The 20,323-nt window shown below is 55.5% G+C and overlaps 1 protein-coding gene across 2 annotated transcripts in view; it reads right to left on the bottom strand.

Annotated features, from left to right (window-relative positions):
- The window catches only part of ADRB2 (adrenoceptor beta 2), a 44,083-nt gene extending 24,031 nt beyond the window's left edge, over nucleotides 1-20,052 (bottom strand). The window contains exon 1 of one of the 2 annotated variants that reach the window (XM_053956930.1): nucleotides 18,659-20,052. In XM_053956930.1, coding sequence (XP_053812905.1) covers nucleotides 18,659-19,832 — 1,174 coding nt within the window. In that variant the 5' untranslated portion in view covers nucleotides 19,833-20,052. The remainder of the gene's footprint in view (nucleotides 1-18,658) is intronic. The other variant, XM_053956931.1, reaches the window with a different exon arrangement.
- Nucleotides 20,053-20,323: the final 271 nt, after the last annotated feature.

The raw sequence follows: 20,323 nt of genomic DNA, 5'->3' as shown, positions 1-20,323 counted from the left end.
TTTGATTGTTTTATGCAAAATATCTCAGCGTCAGGGGGAAATGCAGAAGGATTTTTATTTTAGGAAGTCCAACAGTGCCTGGTAAATGGGTGCTCAGCCAGGGGTTTGCTTCCTGCCACAAAAACCAGGGATATCCTCTCCATCTGCTCATGCTGCTGTCTCCCACCTGAGGACAAGAAGAAAATCTTCTTTTGAAGACTGAGCAGCGTGTTCTGCCCCTCAGAAATTCTCTGCCCAGGCTGGAGCATCCATCAGCTCTCCTCCCCATCCCCTCCTGACAGAACTTCATGGATTCAAACCGCCCCTGTTTCTCACCTCCCACAGAAGTAACCCCAGAGCAAACACATTTATTGCAGCCTGAAGGAGTGTGAGTGGCAACTCCTGCACTCGGATTTTGGAGGATGCTGCTCCTGGGGAGTTCCATGGATCTTCCATCCCATTAAATCAGTGACGAGCAGGTCAGCAATGCAGAGTTACACGGGGCAGGGAGGGGGACAGAGCCCCAGCTGGCCTCTTGTACAACACATCCCCAGTGACTGTTTCCAAAGCAGCTCCAGAGCTTCAGCCTCACTCCCAAAATCGCCTCGGGCAATCGCTCACTCAGCAGCAGCAGCTACTGGCTGAGAGTAAATCCCGATTTTTTTTTTTTTTTTTTTCCCCTATCCTTCTCACCCACATCAAAGGGAGGAGCACAGGAGTTGTGCCAAGGCCTGGTGAACACTCCCAGGGCTAAACCTGCGTGGAAAAGGCTCCAGCACGGCTGGGTTCACACCAAGCTTTGGTTCAGCAAAGCCCAGCAGGGCTGGCAGCAGGGTGCTGATGGTATCACAGGCAGACACAACAGCCCGCAGCCAGGCTGGGCCAGGCACCCAGGGCTGTTTGCCCATCACACCTGGGCAAACACAGCCTGTTTTCCCAGAGCCCAGCTCCCACTGGTGACGGCACCACGGCGGCTCAGCCCGCCCGGCTCTCCTGCTCTGCTCCCTGGCAAGCCCCTTCTGCAGGGACTCAGCAAATGGTTGGCATCGGCCAGGGAGATATAAAAAGATTTTCCCCGCGGGGTGGAGCTCGGCTGGTTGGTGATCTCATGGTTTCAGTCACGGTGACCTGCTGCACTTGATGGATGTGGCCCTTCCTCTGTGCCCCTGCCAGCAGCAGCGCTTCTGGAGGTTGGGGCTGTCTTGTCCACCCTTCCCAGGGCAAATCCCAGCTCACACCACAAGAGCAAGCCCAGCCTTGACCCCCAGAGAGGGGCTGGAAACGAGACAGACGCTCCTGGCAGAAGGAAAAGTGCAGGAATGTGCAGAAATGCAGGGGCAGGATGCTAAGGGGACACAAGGTTTTCATTTTGGTCGCTTATTTACTGTAATTTCCCTCCTGTTCAGGAAGGTTGAGAAGCCCAGCTGTCACCTGAAACCTCATTTCAAAATGGGTGGTCCCAAGACTTGTGCAGGAGTGGGAGGAGTGTTCAAGGAGCTCATCTGCAGCCCTCTGAGGGCCTGACACGGGAGATTTTCGGGCATGTTTTATTTTAAATCAGCTTCATAGTTATGATAGCACTGAAATCTGAAGGACCCCAGCTTTTTACAGAGCTGGGTGACTTTGTCTGGGTTCCTCCACACCTGGGCCTGTGATTCCAGGGCTCACTGCAAAGGCAGGAGGACAGAGCAGGGCTCGGGATCACATAAAGTGATCCTAAAAAGGGCCAAAAAACCCCTGTGCTGTGCAATGACACAGTGGTTTCTGTGCCCAGAAATCAGTAAGAGGGCTGTGGGAATGATAACTGAGCTTCCCACAAATTACTGGAAGCCAAACTTTAACGAATTCCATGTAAGGAAGATGAAAGGAGGAGCGGGTGGGATCTATCCAGCTCCGCACATTTATTCAGCTCCATTATTCTCACCTCCAAAACCAGTCCAGCAACCCTTTAATCCCTCAGCAGCTCATCTCGACATTGTCTCTGTTATTAACAACAAAGTGCTCGTTATCCCCATCGCCTTCCTTTGAAGGAGCCGTGGATGGGGGTGAGGATTCCTGTGGGGAGAAGCGGGGCAGGGCAGGAGACACAGATTTAGGAGGTGATGTCCCTCTGGCTTGTCCCGGACTCTTTTATCCAGGGAAAAAGGGGACACCCCCTCCTTCTGCAAAGACACAGCCTGAAAAACTTCCAGGCCAGTTCTGAGCAGGATAAACCATCCCTGACTCTGCACTAGAGCACAGAATCCCTTCAGGGATTAATAAGTTTCTCTTATTAATTGTAACCAAAAGGAATTGGAGCTCCTGGCTAAACCCGCAGGGGATTTATTTCCTCGAGCAAAGCCCCAGCGCGGGCCTGGCTTGGCTGCTCCTAGAATTAGCATTTGTACACAAATTGCCATTATCAGCCTGCGACTCGTCCGGCCCCATTTGCATCGATGCCATCGCCTTCTGCACTCGCCCGAGAAATGAGGCAGCCTCGGATGAATCACCCCGGAGGGGAGGGGAAGGAAGAAAGCTGCTGCAAACACAGCCTCGTTTCATCAGCGGCGGGGGGAAGAGAATTCAGCAGGTATTTAAGGTTAATGGAACAAGCCGGCAGGGGCTGCAGTCGCTTTTAGGTTAGGATTACTCAAGACTAAAAAAATACAACATGAAATGGCTTTCTACTGCTGCCAGGCAAGGGCTGCACGTTTGCAGTGGAGGATTTTGGGGGTTCAACTTGATTCTCATCCCCTCTGTGACCTGGAAGATGTGGAGTTGTCCCACAGCCACCCTCAAGAGTGGCAAAGGATGAGAAGTGTTTCATCCTAAAAAAATAAACCATAAAATGGTTTTCTACTGCAGCCAGGCAAGGGCTGCACATTTGCAGTGAAGGATTTTGGGGCTCTCATCCCCTCTGTGACCTGGAAGATGTGGAGTTGTCCCACAGCCACCCTCGAAAGTGGCAAAGGACGAGAAGGGTTTCATCCTAAAAAAATACAACATGAAATGCCTTTCTACTGCTGCCAGGCAAGGGCTGCACGTTTGCAGTGAAGGATTTTGGGGGTCCAACTCTGACGCGCTGAGCGGTGCCTGGGGAGCTGCTTCTCCCCCAGCTGCAGCAGCAGGGTCCTGGCAGGGCACTGGCAGGTCCTGGCAGGGCAGTGGCAGATCCTGGCAGGGGGCAGTGGCAGATCCTGGCAGGTGGCAGTGGCAGGTCCTGTCAGGCAGCAGTGGCAAATCCTGGCAGGGTGGCAGTGGCAAATCCTGGCAGGGCAGTGGCAGGTCCTGGCAGGGGGGCAGCAGCAGGTCCTGGCAGGCAGCAGTGGAAGGTCCTGGCAGGTGCCAGTGGCCAGTCCTGGCAGGCAGCAGTGGCAGGTCCTGGCAGGGGGCAGTGGCAGGTCCTGACAGGGCAGTGGCAAATCCTGGCAGGTGGCAGTGGAAGGTCCTGGCAGGTGGCAGTGGAAGGTCCTGGCAGGTGGCAGTGGCAGGTCCTGGCAGAGCAGTGGCAGATCCTGCTAGGTGGCAGTGGCAGGTCCTGTCAGGGCAGTGCCAAATCCTGGCAGGGGGCAGTGGCAGGTCCTGGCAGGTGGCAGTGGCAGATCCTGGCAGGTGGCAGCAGCAGGTCCTGGCAGGGGGCAGTGGCAGGTCCTGGCAGGGGGCAGCAGCAGGTCCTGGCAGGGTGGCAGCAGCAGGTCCTGGCAGGTGGCAGTGGCAGGTCCTGGCAGGGGGCAGTGGCAGGTCCTGGCAGGGTGGCAGCAGTGGCAGGTCCTGGCAGGGTGGCAGCAGCAGGTCCTGGCAGGTGGCAGTGGCAGGTCCTGGCAGGGTGGCAGCAGCAGGTCCTGGCAGGGGGCAGTGGCAAATCCTGGCAGGGCAGTGGCAGGTCCTGGCAGGGGGCAGTGGCAGGTCCTGTCAGGGCAGTGCCAAATCCTGGCAGGGGGCAGTGGCAGGTCCTGGCAGGTGGCAGTGGCAGATCCTGGCAGGTGGCAGCAGCAGGTCCTGGCAGGGGGCAGTGGCAGGTCCTGGCAGGGGGCAGCAGCAGGTCCTGGCAGGGTGGCAGCAGCAGGTCCTGGCAGGGTGGCAGCAGCAGGTCCTGGCAGGTGGCAGTGGCAGGTCCTGGCAGGGGGCAGTGGCAGGTCCTGGCAGGCAGCAGTGGCAGGTCCTGGCAGGGTGGCAGCAGCAGGTCCTGGCAGGGTGGCAGCAGCAGGTCCTGGCAGGTGGCAGTGGCAGGTCCTGGCAGGTGGCAGCAGCAGGTCCTGGCAGGGGGCAGTGGCAGGTCCTGTCAGGGCAGTGGCAGATCCTGCTAGGTGGCAGTGGCAGGTCCTGGCAGGGTGGCAGTGGCAGGTCCTGGCAGGGGGCAATGGCAGGTCCTGGCAGGGGGAAGTGGCAGGTCCTGGCAGGGGGCAGTGGCAGGTGGCACCGGGCTGGGCTGGGCTGTGAGTCACCAGGGCACAGACTCGTTTCTAATCTGGGCCCTGCTGTTTGTCACCACGGAGCAGGGTGACGCCTTCACGCTACATTTCTCTCTTCCTGCCACTCCACAAGCCCCTCGTGCCAAAGCCTCAGGCGGGGCTGAGGTCTTGAGGAGTTACACACAGAGCCTGGAGGGGCATTTTGGCCTTTCCAAGCCCCGTGAGTGTCAGCATCAGCACAATCTCTGCCCGGGCACAGCCCGTGCAGCTGCTATTCAGGGCTGGACACGGACACTGGACAGACATCCCCATGCTCCAAGGGCTCCTGTTAGTTATGGCACTCAAAGGTTCCTTGCTTTGCATGGCTTTTTCTCTAAAACTTAATTTTGCTTGCAAAAATTTGTGGGCTGGGTAATGAATAGAACAAATGAAAAATTTAGCAATGCATTTTGCAAATCATCTGAATTCTGCAATGCCTAATCAAGGTGGTCTTTTTTTCAGGGGAAGAAAAAACCTATTCCATTATTAACAAAGGATCTCTTTTCAGAAGTGTCCCGTTGAAAAATGGACATTTGGACCATGGTTTACAGCCAGGGCCCTGCCCATCCCGTGGGTTGCCACCTTCCCCTGGGAAATCTGGAATTCCCTGGGGCACAGTGAGCTGTGGGTCCCTCCACTCACCCTCTGGGGCTGCCCATGGATCAGCCACCTCAGCAAAGTGGCAGTGACAGCTCGTGTTCCCAGGGGTGCTGGAAATAGCACGGCCACAGCCCTGGGGAAAACTGCGTGATGGACACACCAGCAGAGGTGACAACGCTGCCCTGTCCTTTCCAAACAAACCACAGCTCCTGGCTGGCATTGTGGAGACCTCAGGATGACAAATAAAGAGCAAATTAAGACCAGCAAAACTCCTGGGAGCGACGCTGATGCCAAAGCCCAGCAGCAACCCAGGTACCCAACCCCTCCCCACAACCCTTCAGCTGGGAAAACCCCATTTCCCCTTCTGGCTGGAAAAGTGCTCAAAGGTTGAGCTGGATTCTCTGAGAAGTCTTTCTCCACCTCAGTGGTTCTGTGATTCCCCATTCCCATCTCCTTGTCACCGAGGCCAGGCAGGGGACAGGGCGGCTGTCCTGGTTTGTCTCCATACCTGTCACACACTCACTCCAAAGGCATCCCCGGCTCCAGAATGACAGGAACGCCTGCTCCACGCCCTCCCAGCCATGCCTTGGCAGGCAGCAGGGCAGCTCCGAGAAGGAAGCAAAGCTACTGCTCATTCCGGAGGCAACCATCATCTCCACAAACTCCAGGAGCAGATGGGGAATGGCCAACGTGGGAGGGCAGAGGCACCAGCCAGACTGCCTGCCCTGAAACACAGACCCTGTCCTGAAACACTGATCCTGCACAGAAACACAGATCCTGCCCTGAAACACTGATCCTGCACAGAAACACAGATCCTGCACAGAAACACAGATCCTGCCCTGAAACACAGACCCTGTCCTGAAACACTGATCCTGCACAGAAACACAGATCCTGCCCTGAAACACAGACCCTGTCCTGAAACACTGATCCTGCACAGAAACACAGATCCTGAACAGAAACACAGATCCTGCCCTCAAACACAGACCCTGCCCTGAAACACTGATCCTGCACAGAAACACAGATCCTGCCCTGAAACACTGATCCTGCACAGAAACACAGATCCTGCCCTGAAACACAGACCCTGTCCTGAAACACAGATCCTGCACAGAAACACAGATCCTGCACAGAAACACAGATCCTGCCCTGAAACACAGACCCTGTCCTGAAACACAGATCCTGAACAGAAACACAGATCCTGCCCTGAAATACAGATCCTGCCCTGAAACACAGACCCTGTCCTGAAACACAGATCCTGAACAGAAACACAGATCCTGCCCTGAAATACAGATCCTGTCCTTAAACACAAACCCTGTCTTAAACACAGATCCTGCCCTGAAATGCAGATCCTGCTCTCACAGCTTTTCCCAGCCCTGCTTCCTCTTCTGCAATCCATTCCTTCCTTCCTTCCCCCTCCCTTTCCAGAGGATCCAGGATCCAGCCTCTTGAGTTTCCTGCTGGTGCTTGAGTCATTTTCCCTCCTAGGACTGATTTCTCACCTTTAATTGGTTCTCCATCTTTTTACACTCTCCCTGGGCCACATTTTACTTTGTCTCTCTTATTTGGTTGCCTCCATCTTTCCATTTAACAATTCTCCATAGATTCCTTCTCTTCCCATCACCAGTCTGTGCTGGATTTGTGACTTTCATGGCAGAGCTGATGGGAGCCTCCTTAGACACCTGCAATTGTCCAAACCTGTCCTAAAAGAGCTGTCCAGTTTTATCATTATCTTTCCCCTCCCAAGTTTTGAGTGCTGAAAGGAATTCTTGGGCAGAGAAAGAAAACACCCCTGAATCCACTCTGAGTTTATTGATTTGTAAATCATATAGAAAGGAAAATTCCCAAAGCTGGGCCACGTAGCTGTGACAAACTGAAATCCCAGCCTGCAGCCTTTGGCACAGCTTTGGAAACCAGAGAGTTGGAGCCAGCCCAGCCTGAGACCAAACCTGAGCAGCTGCAATGCCAGCAGCCCACCCTGGGTCCCTCTGAGGTCCAGGAGGGCACTCCAGGCTGGCAGGAATTGTTCATCCTGCACTCCTGCAGAGCCCCATGCTTCCCTTCAAACCAAAAACCCTTTTGCCCCATGCTCAAATAAATCTGGGTCTCCTGGCCACCATTGCTGTCCCTCCTGGCCACCACTTCTGCCTCTCCTGGCCAACACCCCCAAGTCCTGTCTGGAAATCACCGTCCCAGCCCTGCTGCTCCTCAACCCCAGCTCTGCACAGTGACCTTTCCTTTTGGGAACAGCATGATCCCCTCCCTTCTCACCTGGGAAAGGGCTGGAGCAGCCTGTCCCTGTCCCTGTCCCTGTCCCTATCCCTGTCCCTGTCCCTGTCCATGTCCCTGTCCCTGTCCCTGTCCCTGTCCCTGTCCCTGTCCTTGCCAGGCTGTGTCACCCCCTCCTGTGTGCACCAGGGAGATGCCACTGTCCCTTCCAGCCTGGCAAATGTCAGCAGGAGGGGCTGGGCTGCAGGGGAACAGCCTGTCCATCCATCCATCATCCATCCATCCATCCCTCCATCCATCCATCCATCATCCATCCATCCATCCATCCATCCATCCCTCCATCCATCCATCCCTCCATCCATCCATCATCCATCCATCCATCCATCCATCCATCCATCCATCCATCCATCCCTCCATCCATCCATCCCTCCATCCATCCATCATCCATCCATCCATCCATCCATCCATCCATCCATCCATCCATCCATCATCCATCCATCCATCCATCATCCATCCATCCATCCATCATCCATCCATCCATCCATCCATCATCCATCTATCCATCCATCCCCCATCCATCCATCCATCCATCCATCATCCATCCATCCATCCATCCATCCATCCCTCCATCCATCCATCCATCCATCATCCATCCATCCATCCATCCATCCATCCATCCATCCATCATCCATCCATCCATCATCCATCCATCCATCCATCATCCATCATCCATCATCCATCCATCCATCATCCATCCATCCATCCATCCATCATCCATCCATCCATCCATCCATCCATCATCCATCCATCCATCCATCATCCATCATCCATCCATCCATCCATCATCCATCCATCCATCCATCCATCCATCCATCCATCCATCCATCATCCATCATCCATCCATCCATCCATCATCCATCCATCATCCATCCATCCATCCATCCATCCATCCATCCATCATCCATCATCCATCCATCCATCATCCATCATCCATCCATCCATCCATCCATCCATCCATCCATCCATCCATCATCCATCTATCCATCCATCCCCCATCCATCCATCCATCCATCCATCATCCATCCATCCATCCATCCATCCATCCCTCCATCCATCCATCCATCCATCATCCATCATCCATCCATCCATCATCCATCCATCCATCCATCCATCATCCATCCATCCATCCATCCATCCATCCATCCATCATCCATTCATCCATCCATCATCCATCCATCCATCCATCCATCCATCCATCATCCATCCATCCATCATCCATCCATCCATCCATCCATCATCCATCCATCATCCATCATCCATCCATCATCCATCCATCATCCATCCATCCATCCATCCATCCATCCATCATCCATCCATCCATCCATCATCCATCCATCATCCATCATCCATCCATCCATCCATCATCCATCCATCCATCCAACATCCATCATCCATCCATCATCCATCATCCATCCATCCATCCATCATCCATCATCCATCCATCATCCATCATCCATCCATCCATCCATCATCCATCCATCCATCCATCATCCATCATCCATCCATCCATCATCCATCCATCCATCCATCCATCCATCCATCCATCCATCATCCATCCATCCATCCATCCCTCCATCCATCATCCATCCATCCATCATCCATCCATCCATCCATCCATCATCCATCCATCCATCCATCCATCATCCATCCATCCATCCATCCATCATCCATCCATCCATCCATCCATCCATCCATCCATCCATCCCTCCTCTCTGTGCTTGTGCCTTCCCTTTTCCCTGCCCTCCGAGCTCCCCTTGGCCTCGGTGCCGTGCCAAAGGGATTTTTTGTCTGTAAAGCTGTTGGTGCCTCTGAACCCCAGCTCGTGAGCCTGGCTTGGCTCTCTAAAGGAGGTCACGAGCCCCTCTGGTGTCAAGGCAGAGCCTCAGAGCAGGATTTGGGTTCTGCTGAGGCCTCCCCCAGGCCAGGCTGACTCAGGCTTAGCTCAGCATCGCTCTCTCGCACAGGGCTGGCCGTGCTGCTGACCCTTTTCCTCTCAAAATGCACCATCAGCAACAACTCCTGTTCTCCTGAGGCAGAGCTCAGCTCGGAGGGCTGGAACAGAGGGGTGACAGCCTGATCCCAGCCTTCCCCACGCAGGTGAGGGAATGGAGAGGGAGGAAACCTCTGAGCAGTGAGAACGGATTCCCCAGTGAACTGACACCCAGTTCCCCCACCCTGCTCCCCCACAGATATTTTGGGGCTGCCACCAGCTCTGCTGCATGCAGACACACTTCCTCTCGCTACCACCATTGGAAAACTCACACAGCTCCCACTGAGACATTTGATTTCAAGGCCAGATGGCAAGAAACTTATTTAGGTCTCAGTTTTTCTCAGAAAAAAAAAAGCCACACATTTCCACTCACGTGTCCTATACAACAGGGGGGGACTTTCAGGCTTTGGAATCCTGTAACCCCAGGGATATTTTGCACTGCTTCTGAAGTCTTCTTCAAGGCTGCCTCACAATTTGCTGTTCCATGGGACATCCATCCAACAGGCACCAAGGAGGTCCTGTCCTGACAAGTAACTTTAATCTGATTCCAGTATGGCTTTGGGGGTGATAAGAAATGTTTTCAGCAGTGTGGCTCTTGCTTCAGCTACAAAATATCAAGATGAGGCTGTTCCCACCCAGGGATGAACAAGCATTTCCTTCAGCCAGGAAGAAAAAAAAAAAAAAAAAAAAAGATTAAGGAGAGGTTTTTCACACTCACATACACTTAAGAGGAAAAAATATTTACACGAGGGGAAAAAGGACTTGGCAGGGCCTCCCCTGAGGCCATTTGCTGTTTATGCATTTCTCAGGCCTGGGCTGAGGCTGCAGAGCCTGAACCTCCCTGAGCCTCTGGGGGACTGATTTTAGGGCAGGGAGATCCCCTTGCTGTTCAGCTGAGCCCCCCAGGCTCTGCCAGTGGCCACCGTGGCTCCCTAAGGCCTTTCCTTTGGCATTCCTGGAGGATCAGAGCCAGGAGGGGCTGCTGGCATCCTCAGGGGATGTAAGGACTGGCTCTGAGCACCTCTTAAGCCCAACCACCTTTCCAGGTGAAATATTCCCTGTCAGGAATGTCCTGTTTCAACAGGAACAGGGAAAGGTGGGTGGCAGCTGCTGCTCCCCCACAGATGTTGAAGCTCTGACTGATTTTTTTCTTCCTGCCATGGCTGGGGCTCTCTATCCCTTGAAAGCACAAATTATTATAATTTGGCAGGAAGTGCCTGGTGCAATCTCTCCCTGTCCGAGCTACAACATTCCCTGCTGTTGTTTCTGGAAAGGAGAAGCCTCAAAATGTGCCGGGCACGGTGTCCTCTGCTGCCAAGGCTTCATCCTGGGCTTAAGTAGCACAAAGGACACAAAATCCTTGTCGTTGCAACATTCTGGGCTGGCATCCTGCTTTGCATCACTCCTGTTCTTTCCTCACCCCCACCTGAAGCAGGAGGGACATCAGGACACCAGAGGACAGGCCAGGGGGTTGGCACCTCTCCAAGGAAACACCTCCATGAGCTTTTCCAAGGTGAAGCAACCTGGGGCAGACAGAAGTGCCCCACGCGGGGCTGCTGCCACCCCGTTCCTGCAGGACAAGTCACCTCACCAGCCCCAGCCCCAAACCCCCACAGCTGGGGAGGCTGCAGCTCCCTCCCAGCCCCAGGGGAGGATTAAACCCTCCCAGCTGCTGGGAGTGCCCCACTGTTGCCAGTCCAAACAGAGAAGCAGGTGGGTTTTTAAACCCCTGTCTGCAGATCCTGATGGGAGAGGGGAAAACCAGAGAGTGCCGAGCACCCACAACCCCCTCCCCACTGCCAGGGCTCAAAGCACTGGATAAATTAAGGAAGTTTTTGTCCACACTGTGTTTCCTCCCTGCTCCTTGAGGTGTTGGTTTTCTTTAATGAGCCCTGAAGGGTTCACTGGGGAAATGTTGGGAAATATTGGAGAAATGGCTTTAAGCAAGAACACTTGACTACAGCATAAATACCATAAATCCTCTTTATTTAAACACGTCAGTCAATAGGACCTGCAATAAATACTCGGAGTTTTGAACATAGAGATCTTCATCTCTGCACTCAGCTGGCACAGCAAACCCTTTACATTTCCTTGTTTAGGTACAGCTCTACGTATTGCTGGACATAGATAATAAATATAGACACACAGACATATATCTGTATGTGCACTTGTGCAAAAATGACCTTACCAAGGACAGGAAACAAGGGAATATTTCCCAATCCACTCTCCCTAGCACTGGAAATATTGCACAGAAATACAGCTGGATGCTCCTGCCATAGGGAAAATGGGAAAACTGAAATTGCATGCATGGAGAAGCAGCAAATCCACTTTTTTTTTTTTTTTTTTCATGATGGAGAAAGTTTAAAAAATCTCAGCGCCCCTTTAAATACTGTGCTTGATTCAGCACCTTTACACACAGCAATTCCAGCTGCCAGATCCAGGGGGATGGGGGTTGTGTCCTGCTCTTACAACACTCCAGGAGAGAGAATCTCCTTCCAAGCTGTGCAAACTCCACTTCCAGCTCTGTCTAGAGCTGGGCTGTGTCCCTAAAACCCCAAGGGAGCTGGCTGGGCTTTGTCTGTGCCAGGCAAACACCAGGGTACGACGGGGAGAGGTCGTTCCACAGGGTCTGCTGTGGGAACAGCATCTCCCAGGAGCCAGTGCTGCTGGAATATTCCTGCCCCTCTCTGGAATATGACAAAAACCATCTCCAGCTTGCTGTGGGTGCAGCTGGTGCCCCACAGAATCGTGTTGATGTGAGGGTGTAGCCAAGTGCCAGCACCCTCACAGCCCGGGCTGTGTGCTCATTGCAAAATGCTCTCTCTGCCCCCAGCACGAGAGATTAGTGCTGGTGTTTGCTTTCAGAAGAGCTCCAATAAAAGTAGAACAAGGGGGAGAAATGCTGGGGCTGCTGGGTTGAAGTCTCAGAGAGAGCCAAGCTTTCACACTGGAAGAGGTTTTTTTGCACAGGGAGGAGATGCCAAGGTGGCCACGGAGCAGAGAAAGCAAGCAAAGTGTGAAAACAGCGATGAGAGGAACCCTCACCCTGCAGAACACGGACCTCAGGGAGCCTGGAGTGGCACTGCCTGTCCCCTCTGTGCTCCCCTGAACCTGCAGAACCACTCTGGGTCCTCTTCCCGTTGCAGGAGTTACCAAACAATGGGGTCAGCCAAGGGGCTGCCCAGGGCTGGGGAGGGCAGCATGGTGAGAACGCTGTGACAAGAACAAGCAGCACCTTCCCCAAGTCCCCCTCCCATCCCCACGCCCAGGGACACTGCCTGGTGAGGAAACCTCAGCTCCCCTGCTGCTTTTAGGGGGAGAGAAGAGAAGGGAACGGGCAAGGCAGGCCATGCTCCCTCCTGCCAGAGGAACGGACGTGCTCATAAACCCATCTCCTTGGGAAAAGGATTCATCACCCAGGGAAAATAAACACCGGGAGGCAGAGGGCTGGCAAAGGGAGGGACAAAGCCCTTGCCTCAGTCTGTGGGGTTCGAGACTCCCGGCAGCAGGAGATGGAATTAAAGGTGCAGGAGCAGCCCGTGCCCGTGTGCTGCATGAGCCAGCAGGGGAGAAAACAAGGCTGGCAGGACAGAGAGTTTTGTCTGGAATTCAGGATAAAAAGGAGAGTCTAGGACCTTTGGGAAAGGGGCAGGAAATTCAGGACAACAAGGTTGCAGGGAGATGCAGGGAGAAAAGTTAGAGGGACCAAAGCCCAGCTAGAATTTGATCTGGCTGCTGCCAGAAATGACAATTAAAAATGCCCCTCTAAATACATCAGCAAGAGAAGGACAGCTAAGGAGAATCTCCATCCTTTACTGGGGAGACACAAAGGATGAGGGAGAGGCTGAGGTACCCAATGCCTTCCTGGTCTCAGTCTTTGACAGTAAAACCAGGGGTCCTCCAGGTACCCCCTGAGCTGGAAAAGAGGGACCTGACCTCCTGTGAGAGGATGACCACTCCATGGGTGAGGAAAAGGCTGTGGGTGATGCCTGCCTGGACTTTAATTACGCTTTGACACTGTTTCCCACAGCATTCTGCTGGAGAAACTGAATTCCTTTAACTTGGATGGGTCCATTCTTCACTGGGATAAACCTGACGGGGTTAAAAGCCCAGAGAGTGGGGAATGGGAATAAATCCAGCTGGTGCTTGGTCACCAGGGCTCAGTTTTGGGGCCAGCCTCGTTTAATATCTTCATCAATGATCTGGATGAGGGGATTGAGTACATCCTCATTCAGTTCATAAATTGGAGGGGAATGTTGGCTCGCTGGAGGGCAGAACCCTGGACTCGACCTTCAAGGCCTTTTCCAGCCTAAAAGGGTCTGTGATTCTACACCAGAAGGGCAAGAGGTGCTGGGAGGTAATGGAGGCTGCCTGGCAATGCCCTCCTGGGGGGGCACAAACACGGCCCTTGCAGTAAATAAACCTGAAATTAGCTCTGCAAAGCCCAGCAGCTGGGAGAGAGGGGGCAGAGCCGTGTGCTGCTCACACATCCGCTCCCTCTGCGGGCTCTCCTGTCCACACCCCTAATCCCTGGCCTGTTTTCAATCATCTGGGGGCATTTAGGAGCTGAAATCTCTGCCCTCCCTCTCTGCTGTGCTGGGGCCTCACCTTCACCTGAGCCCCAGGGTGGGGTCTGTGGGAAATAGTAAAGGTAAGCTCAACCACGTAATGAGGCTGATGCTGCAATAAAAGCTCAAAGAACGTACCCCAGCAGTCCTGTCCTGTTTGTGAAAACTCCAAACACAGGGTCCAGTTCCAGGGTAAGGCTGGGGCAGGCACGGCCCTGACACCGCAGGACAGTGCAAGAAGCACCTGTGGGCAGTGCTGGACTGCAGGAATTGCTGAACAGTTTGGGATACGAGGCACTTTGGGAACAGCCAGTCCTAAAAAGACACTGGAGCCACATTTCCAGGTGGGGATCTGCACCCAGACCCTTTTCCCTCCTCCCTGTTCACGTCCACATCTCCCCAGTGCCACAGCAAGCAGCATTTCCAGCCCTGGCTGCCCAGATAGCCAAAGGTGCCCAGGGATGCTGCCAAGAGGCAAAGGATTGGTGTAAGCCAGCAGCTTTCTGTCCTGGGGAACGGAGCAAAGACAGCCCTGGCGTGGAAACTGCAGCTGCCCCAGTCCCAGGCAGGAGCCACAGCCAGGGCAGGATTTTGTAACAACACCCAAGCAGTGTTTGTGACGTTCACTCCACCAAGACTTTAAAAACAAAAACAAAATCTGTTTGGCCAAAGTGGATAAAAGCAGTGAGTGCAGGGCCAAGCCCCAGCTGGCTGCACAGCAACACCTGGGGGTTGTGTCCCCTCTGTGTCCCCACCTCTGTGGCAGTGGCACGAGGTACAAGCCAGCAGCACAGCGTTTGCTTCAGCCTGCTCTGTCTGCAGGAAGAATTTCATGTTTGTCACTGATTTCCCTCAAATGAAGCCACCACTGTGTGTTTTATCAGATGTGTTTAACCCGAGCCAACTCTGCCAGTGTAAAATCCTAAAATCCAATTTAAACAGCGACTCCTGACTTCAATGTTCCATTTTTAATGTGTCTATAAAACTTTTTAATACAAAATATTTTAACAGGGCAAAGTTGTTTTTTCTTTTTTTTTTCCTAACCATGGAAAGGTTTGGCTTTGGTGGTGCCATAATATTTTTTTCCTCCACTATTTCTCTCTTTTGATTCCAGCTGCCCCCAGAACTGCACAGTTTATATTTCACCAGTTTTAGTAATGTTGCCTTAGAGGAAAGAAATCACTTCTTCAACACCCAGACTCCACTGCAAGCTTGAGGTTTCCTGGCAGTGCAGCTGGGCTTTGCAGTACCGAGGTCATTTGTCCAGTGCAAACAGCCCAAAATTCCCTGTCCCTTCCACACCCACGTGCTCTGGGTGCTGGAGTGGTTCTGCAAATAATCACTTGCTCATCTCTCAGCTTTGGCTACCCACAGCCACAACATTTGAAGTAAGAAGAGGAAGCCAAAAAAAAAAAAAAAAGAGAACAATTATTTGAACAACAAATCCGCAAGTGCTACTGAAATGCAAATAATTCATCTAAGTGAAAATACAAACCACAACAGGGAATTCTCTGTGCCAGAGGGTCCTGCCTCCAAATGGTGAGAACTGGAGCCTGCTGGGGGCTGGCCTGACCCCCCCATCACTGCAGGATGCCTCCTGCCTCTGTGCCCTCGCTACCCTCAAAGCCACAGTGCCCTGGGCAGAGCAGAATTCTGCCCACTGCAGAACAGAAGTGACTGCCAAGAGCCAAAATACAGGAAATAAACCAAGGCAGAGATATCGATCTCTGCAATCAAGAGGTTAATTCTCATTTCTCATGAATGCTGTTTGATAATCACAGCCTGCACGGAGCTAAATTGCATTGCAGCCCCAGAGTGAGTGCCTACACCGAGTGTGCACCTACACTGAGTGTGCACCTACACCGAGCAGGTGTACCTGCACTGAGTGTGCACCTGCACCGAGTGTGTACATACACTGAGTGTGCAGCTACACCGAGTGTGCACCTACAATGAGTGTGCACCTGCACTGAGTGTGTACCTGTACTGAGTGTGCACCTACACTGAGTGTGCAGCTACACTGAGTGTGTTCCTACACCGAGTGTGCACCTACACAGTGTGTTCCTGCACTGAGTAGTGTTCTATACACTGTGTTCCTACACCGAGTGTGTACCTACACTGAGTAGTGCTCCTACACTGTGTTCCTACACCGAGTGTGTTCCTACACAGAGCGTGTTCCTACACCGAGTGTGTACATGCACCGAGTGTGCTCCTACACTGAGTGTGCACCTGCACCGATTGTGCTCCTACACTGAGTGTGCACCTGCACCGAGTGTGTACCTACACTGAGTGTGCAGCTACACCGAGTGTGCACCTACATTGAGTGTGTACCTGCACTGAGTGTGCACCTGTACCAAGTGTGTACCTGCACTGAGTTGTGTTCCTACACCGTGTGTTCCTACACCGAGTGTGTACCTGCACCGAGTGTGTACCTGCACTGAGTGTGCACCTGTACCAAGTGTGTACCTGCACTGAGTTGTGTTCCTACACCGTGTGTTCCTACACCGAGTGTGTACCTGCACCGAGTGTGTACCTGCACTGAGTGTGCACCTGTACCAAGTGTGTACCTGCACTGTGTTCCTACACCGTGCGTGTTCCTACACCGAGTGTGCACCTACACCAAGTGTGCACCTACACAGTGTGTTCCTGCACTGAGTAGTGTTCTATACACTGTGTTCCTACACCGAGCGTGTTCCTACACCGAGTGTGTACATGCACCGAGTGTGCTCCTGCACCGAGTGTACCTGCACCAACCCCACACCTCCCGGCTCTCAGCGCTTGTGCTAGGCGGAGCGAGCAGCCCCTGCCTGCCAGCCGCGCTCCTGCCCTGTTAATGTTTATCCGAGGGGCTGCCCTGCGGCCTCTCACGCCACAGAGTGTCACCGTGTCACCGCACCCTTCCTTTGCCGCGCACACCGAGCACCTGGGGCACTGCTGGCATCCCTCCCGAGGCAGCGGGTGAGGGCACAGGCAGGCAGAGGGCAGGGAAGGGCTCCCGGCCGCTATTCCCTGTCCCCGCTCAGTGCTCAGGTGACAAGAGGAGCCGAGTCAGGCACAGCTTGGGGAGGAGAGGGCTCCTGGGGCTGCTCCTCCTTCCCAGCGCCCTTCGCAGGCAGGATCAGCAGCACTTGGGGGAAAAAGGAGCAGCAGGAGTTCCCGGAGCCCTGCGTTTTACCCTGAGAGCTCGAACAGTTTGTCCCCACAACGACACCCTCCGCGCTCCCTGCCCGTCCGGGGGATTCCCCTCCAGCCCTGTCGGCACCAGCGCTCGGGGCGAGTCCTCAGAGCAGCCAAGGCCACACGGGGACTGCCGGGGGTGTCGGTAACCAGAAACCCCGCTCCACCCCCGTCCCAGCTCCGGCTCCTCCGGGACGGGGCACGGCGCTGCCCCAAAGCCGCTCTGCCTCCTGCTGCATCGGGACTCAACCCCGGGCTGGCCACTCGCCACCCACCCAGGTCTCCTGGGCACCCAGCGACCCCCACACCCCCAAACTGACGCCAACACCCCCGTGGTGCGGGGCGAGCGCGTGGAAATGCGGGGGCTCCGCACGCCCGAGCATCCCCCGAGCATTCCCCGGGGCACCACGGCCCGAGAGGCCCCGGGAGCAGCTTTTCCTGCCCCTTTCGCGAGTATTCCTGAAAGAGTATTCCTGAAAGAGTATTCCTGAGAGAACTCCGCACTGCACACCCTCCCGGCCGCGGGTCCAGCGTGTCACACCGGGGTGCGCCCCCAGCCCAAATCGCTGCTCTCCTCCAGGCAGGGACTGTCCTGTTGTCCTGTCCTGTCCTGTCCTGCCCTGTCCTGTCCTGTCCCGCAGTCCACCCTGCCCGGGGACACCTGGCAGAGCCTGGCACACGGGACAAACCCCCCTCCACACCCAACCAAGCGACCTGCAGCCGTGCCGCGGTCGGAGCGGCGCTTCCAAGGTGCCACGGAAAATCCAAAGCTCCTCCCGTCCCACCTCCCCGGGCTCGCTGTCATCTGAGCCTTGCAGTTAAACAAACCGGGCGCTTTACGAGCTTTTGGCTGGGCTGTGATTGCAGCCGCGTGTCACCCGACTTCCCAGTGCCACATTCCTGAGTCCCACAGTCACGGACTCACATTCTAGGCAAACGCTCCGTTTATTTCTATTTTTTTTTTTTTCCCCTGCAGAAAGTCCTGTAGCACTCGGCAAAACAAAACCCCACAGAGAATTCGCAGTTTCCGGGCGGTGATCAAACTGTCCCAGTGCCGGCAGCCCCGAGCCCGCCCCGCTGCCTGCATCCCTTCCCCTCCGGTTTGTCGCAGATCAAATTCAGGGGTTTTGCCATCTCCGCAAAGTGCCCCGGGCTGGACAATCCTGCCACCCCCGCCCCAGGTGCCCTCCTAGCCTGGAGGGCTCCCACAGCCACCAGCGGGGGTGTGACAAGAGGACCGGGAGCAGTCCCACCGGGGCAGGGGGGGTCCAGCCCCGCTCCCAGCTCCCAGCAAGGTCATGAGGTAGTTCAGTCCCAGCCAGTTCAGTCCCGGCCACGGCCAGAAAGTCCCTCGGGGGACGAGAATTCTGCACAGCCTGGCATCCCCCCACCCCGCTAAGGGACCCCCGGGTCGTGCCCCAAACCAGGGGGGGCTGCCAACAGCCCCTCTGCCCTGCCAGGAGCCAGCCCCGCTCTGCAGAGTTTGAGTTTGGGGTTTCTTGCAGCTGTTAGGTTTTAGGCGCTCTCTAAAAAAGCATCACTGTTGTTATGAAAGGAAGTTGATTTTCCTTGGAAAGGCTCCTCCATGCACCCCCCGCCCGGGCCCCCAGCACCCTCCCCGCCGGGCACAGTACCTTTGCCGTGCAAAAAGTCCTCGGGGCGAGGGAAGGAGCCCTCCTCGCAGAGCAAGTCGCAGGTTTTATCCGGGGCCAGGGGGTAGCCGTTGTCCTCCTCGTTGTAGTCGCTCCTGCCGTTGCTGTTGGAGTAGCCGTTGGCGTACATCTTCAGCGCGGACCTGCGCAGGCACAGCAGCTCCTGGAAGGCGTACCTGAAGTCGGGGCTCCGGCAGTAGATCAGGGGGTTGAAGGCAGAGTTGATGTAGCCCAGCCAGTTCAAGAGGATGTACAGGTACTTGGGAATGATGTTGTCCTGGATGACGTGCACGATGTTGACGATGAAGAAGGGCAGCCAGCACAGCGTGAAGGTGCCCATGATGATGCCCAGGGTTTTGAGGGCCTTGTGCTCCTTCAAGAAGAACTTGGAGGAGCGGCGGTGCCCGGCTCCCCCTTTCTGCTCCTGCTCCTTGTTCTGGGTGTGAAACCTCCCCTCGCTCCTGTCTATCTTCTGCAGCTGCTTCTTGGCCACCTGGAAGACCCGGGCGTACACGAAGACCATGACGACGAGGGGCAGGTAGAAGGAGATGATGGAGGAGGCGATGGCGTAGGCTTGGTTGGTGAAGAAGTCGCAGCACATCTCGTTCTGGTAGCAGCGGATGGCGTCCTCGTGGTCTGCCCGGTACCAGTGCATCTGGATGGGCAGGAAGGAGGTCAGGCCCGACACCACCCACACCACCAGGATGACCACGCGCGCCTTGCCCTTGGTCAGCAGGCTCTGGTACTTGAACGGGGAGGTGATGGCGAAGTACCGGTCCACGGCGATGACGCACAGGGTCTCGATGCTGGCCGTGACGCACAGCACGTCCAAAGAGGTCCAGAACTCGCACCAGAAGTTCCCAAACTTCCACATCTCCATGATGATGTGGCAGGCGCCGAAGGGCACCACGGCCAGCCCCATGACCAGGTCGGCACAGGCCAGCGAGGTGATGAAGTAGTTGGTGACGGTCTGCAGGCGCTGGAAGCGGGCGATGGCCGTGATCACCAGCACGTTGCCGAAGACGATGGCCAGCACGATCACCGACATCAGGATGCCCATGCCCACCATCCACACGTCCCGCGACACCGTGGGGTCGGCGGCGCTCTGGTTGGCGCTGGCGTTGCCGCCGGGCAGCTCTGTCGCCGCCGCGGCCATGGCCCGGAGACAGCCCCGGGGCGGCGGCGGGGGCTCGGCTCCGCTCAGCGCTCCGCAGCCGCGGCGCCGCTCCGGGAGCCGCGCATACGGGACAGGTGCGGGACAGGCGCGGGGACAGGCGCGGGGCCGCTCGGCTGGGGCACCTGGCACCGCTCCGCTCCGCTCCCGTCCCGTCCCGGCCGTGTCCCAGCCCGTGTCCCAGCCCGTTAGGCGCCGCGGAGCTTTTTAAGTGACAGCAGCCCGTGACATCAGCCCGCCGCAGCCAATGGCAGCGGCACCGCACCCCGAGCCCCCCCCGCGCCCCGCGGCCACCCCCGCCTGCCCCACGCGTGTCCCCGCCCCGCCTGCTGCGTCCCCGCCGCGTCCCCGCACCGCCGGCTCTCCGCGCTCCGTGTGCGCTCCCCTTCCCCGCGGTGCTCTCCTGTCCCCCGCCCCGGGGTGCGCTGCACGCACTGCCGCGTCCCCGTGCCTTCTGCCCGCAGTGCGCTCCC

This window comes from Vidua chalybeata, chromosome 15 (genome assembly GCF_026979565.1).
Source record: "Vidua chalybeata isolate OUT-0048 chromosome 15, bVidCha1 merged haplotype, whole genome shotgun sequence".
Taxonomy (NCBI): domain Eukaryota; kingdom Metazoa; phylum Chordata; class Aves; order Passeriformes; family Viduidae; genus Vidua; species Vidua chalybeata.
This window is presented reverse-complemented; position numbering and strand designations above follow the sequence as displayed.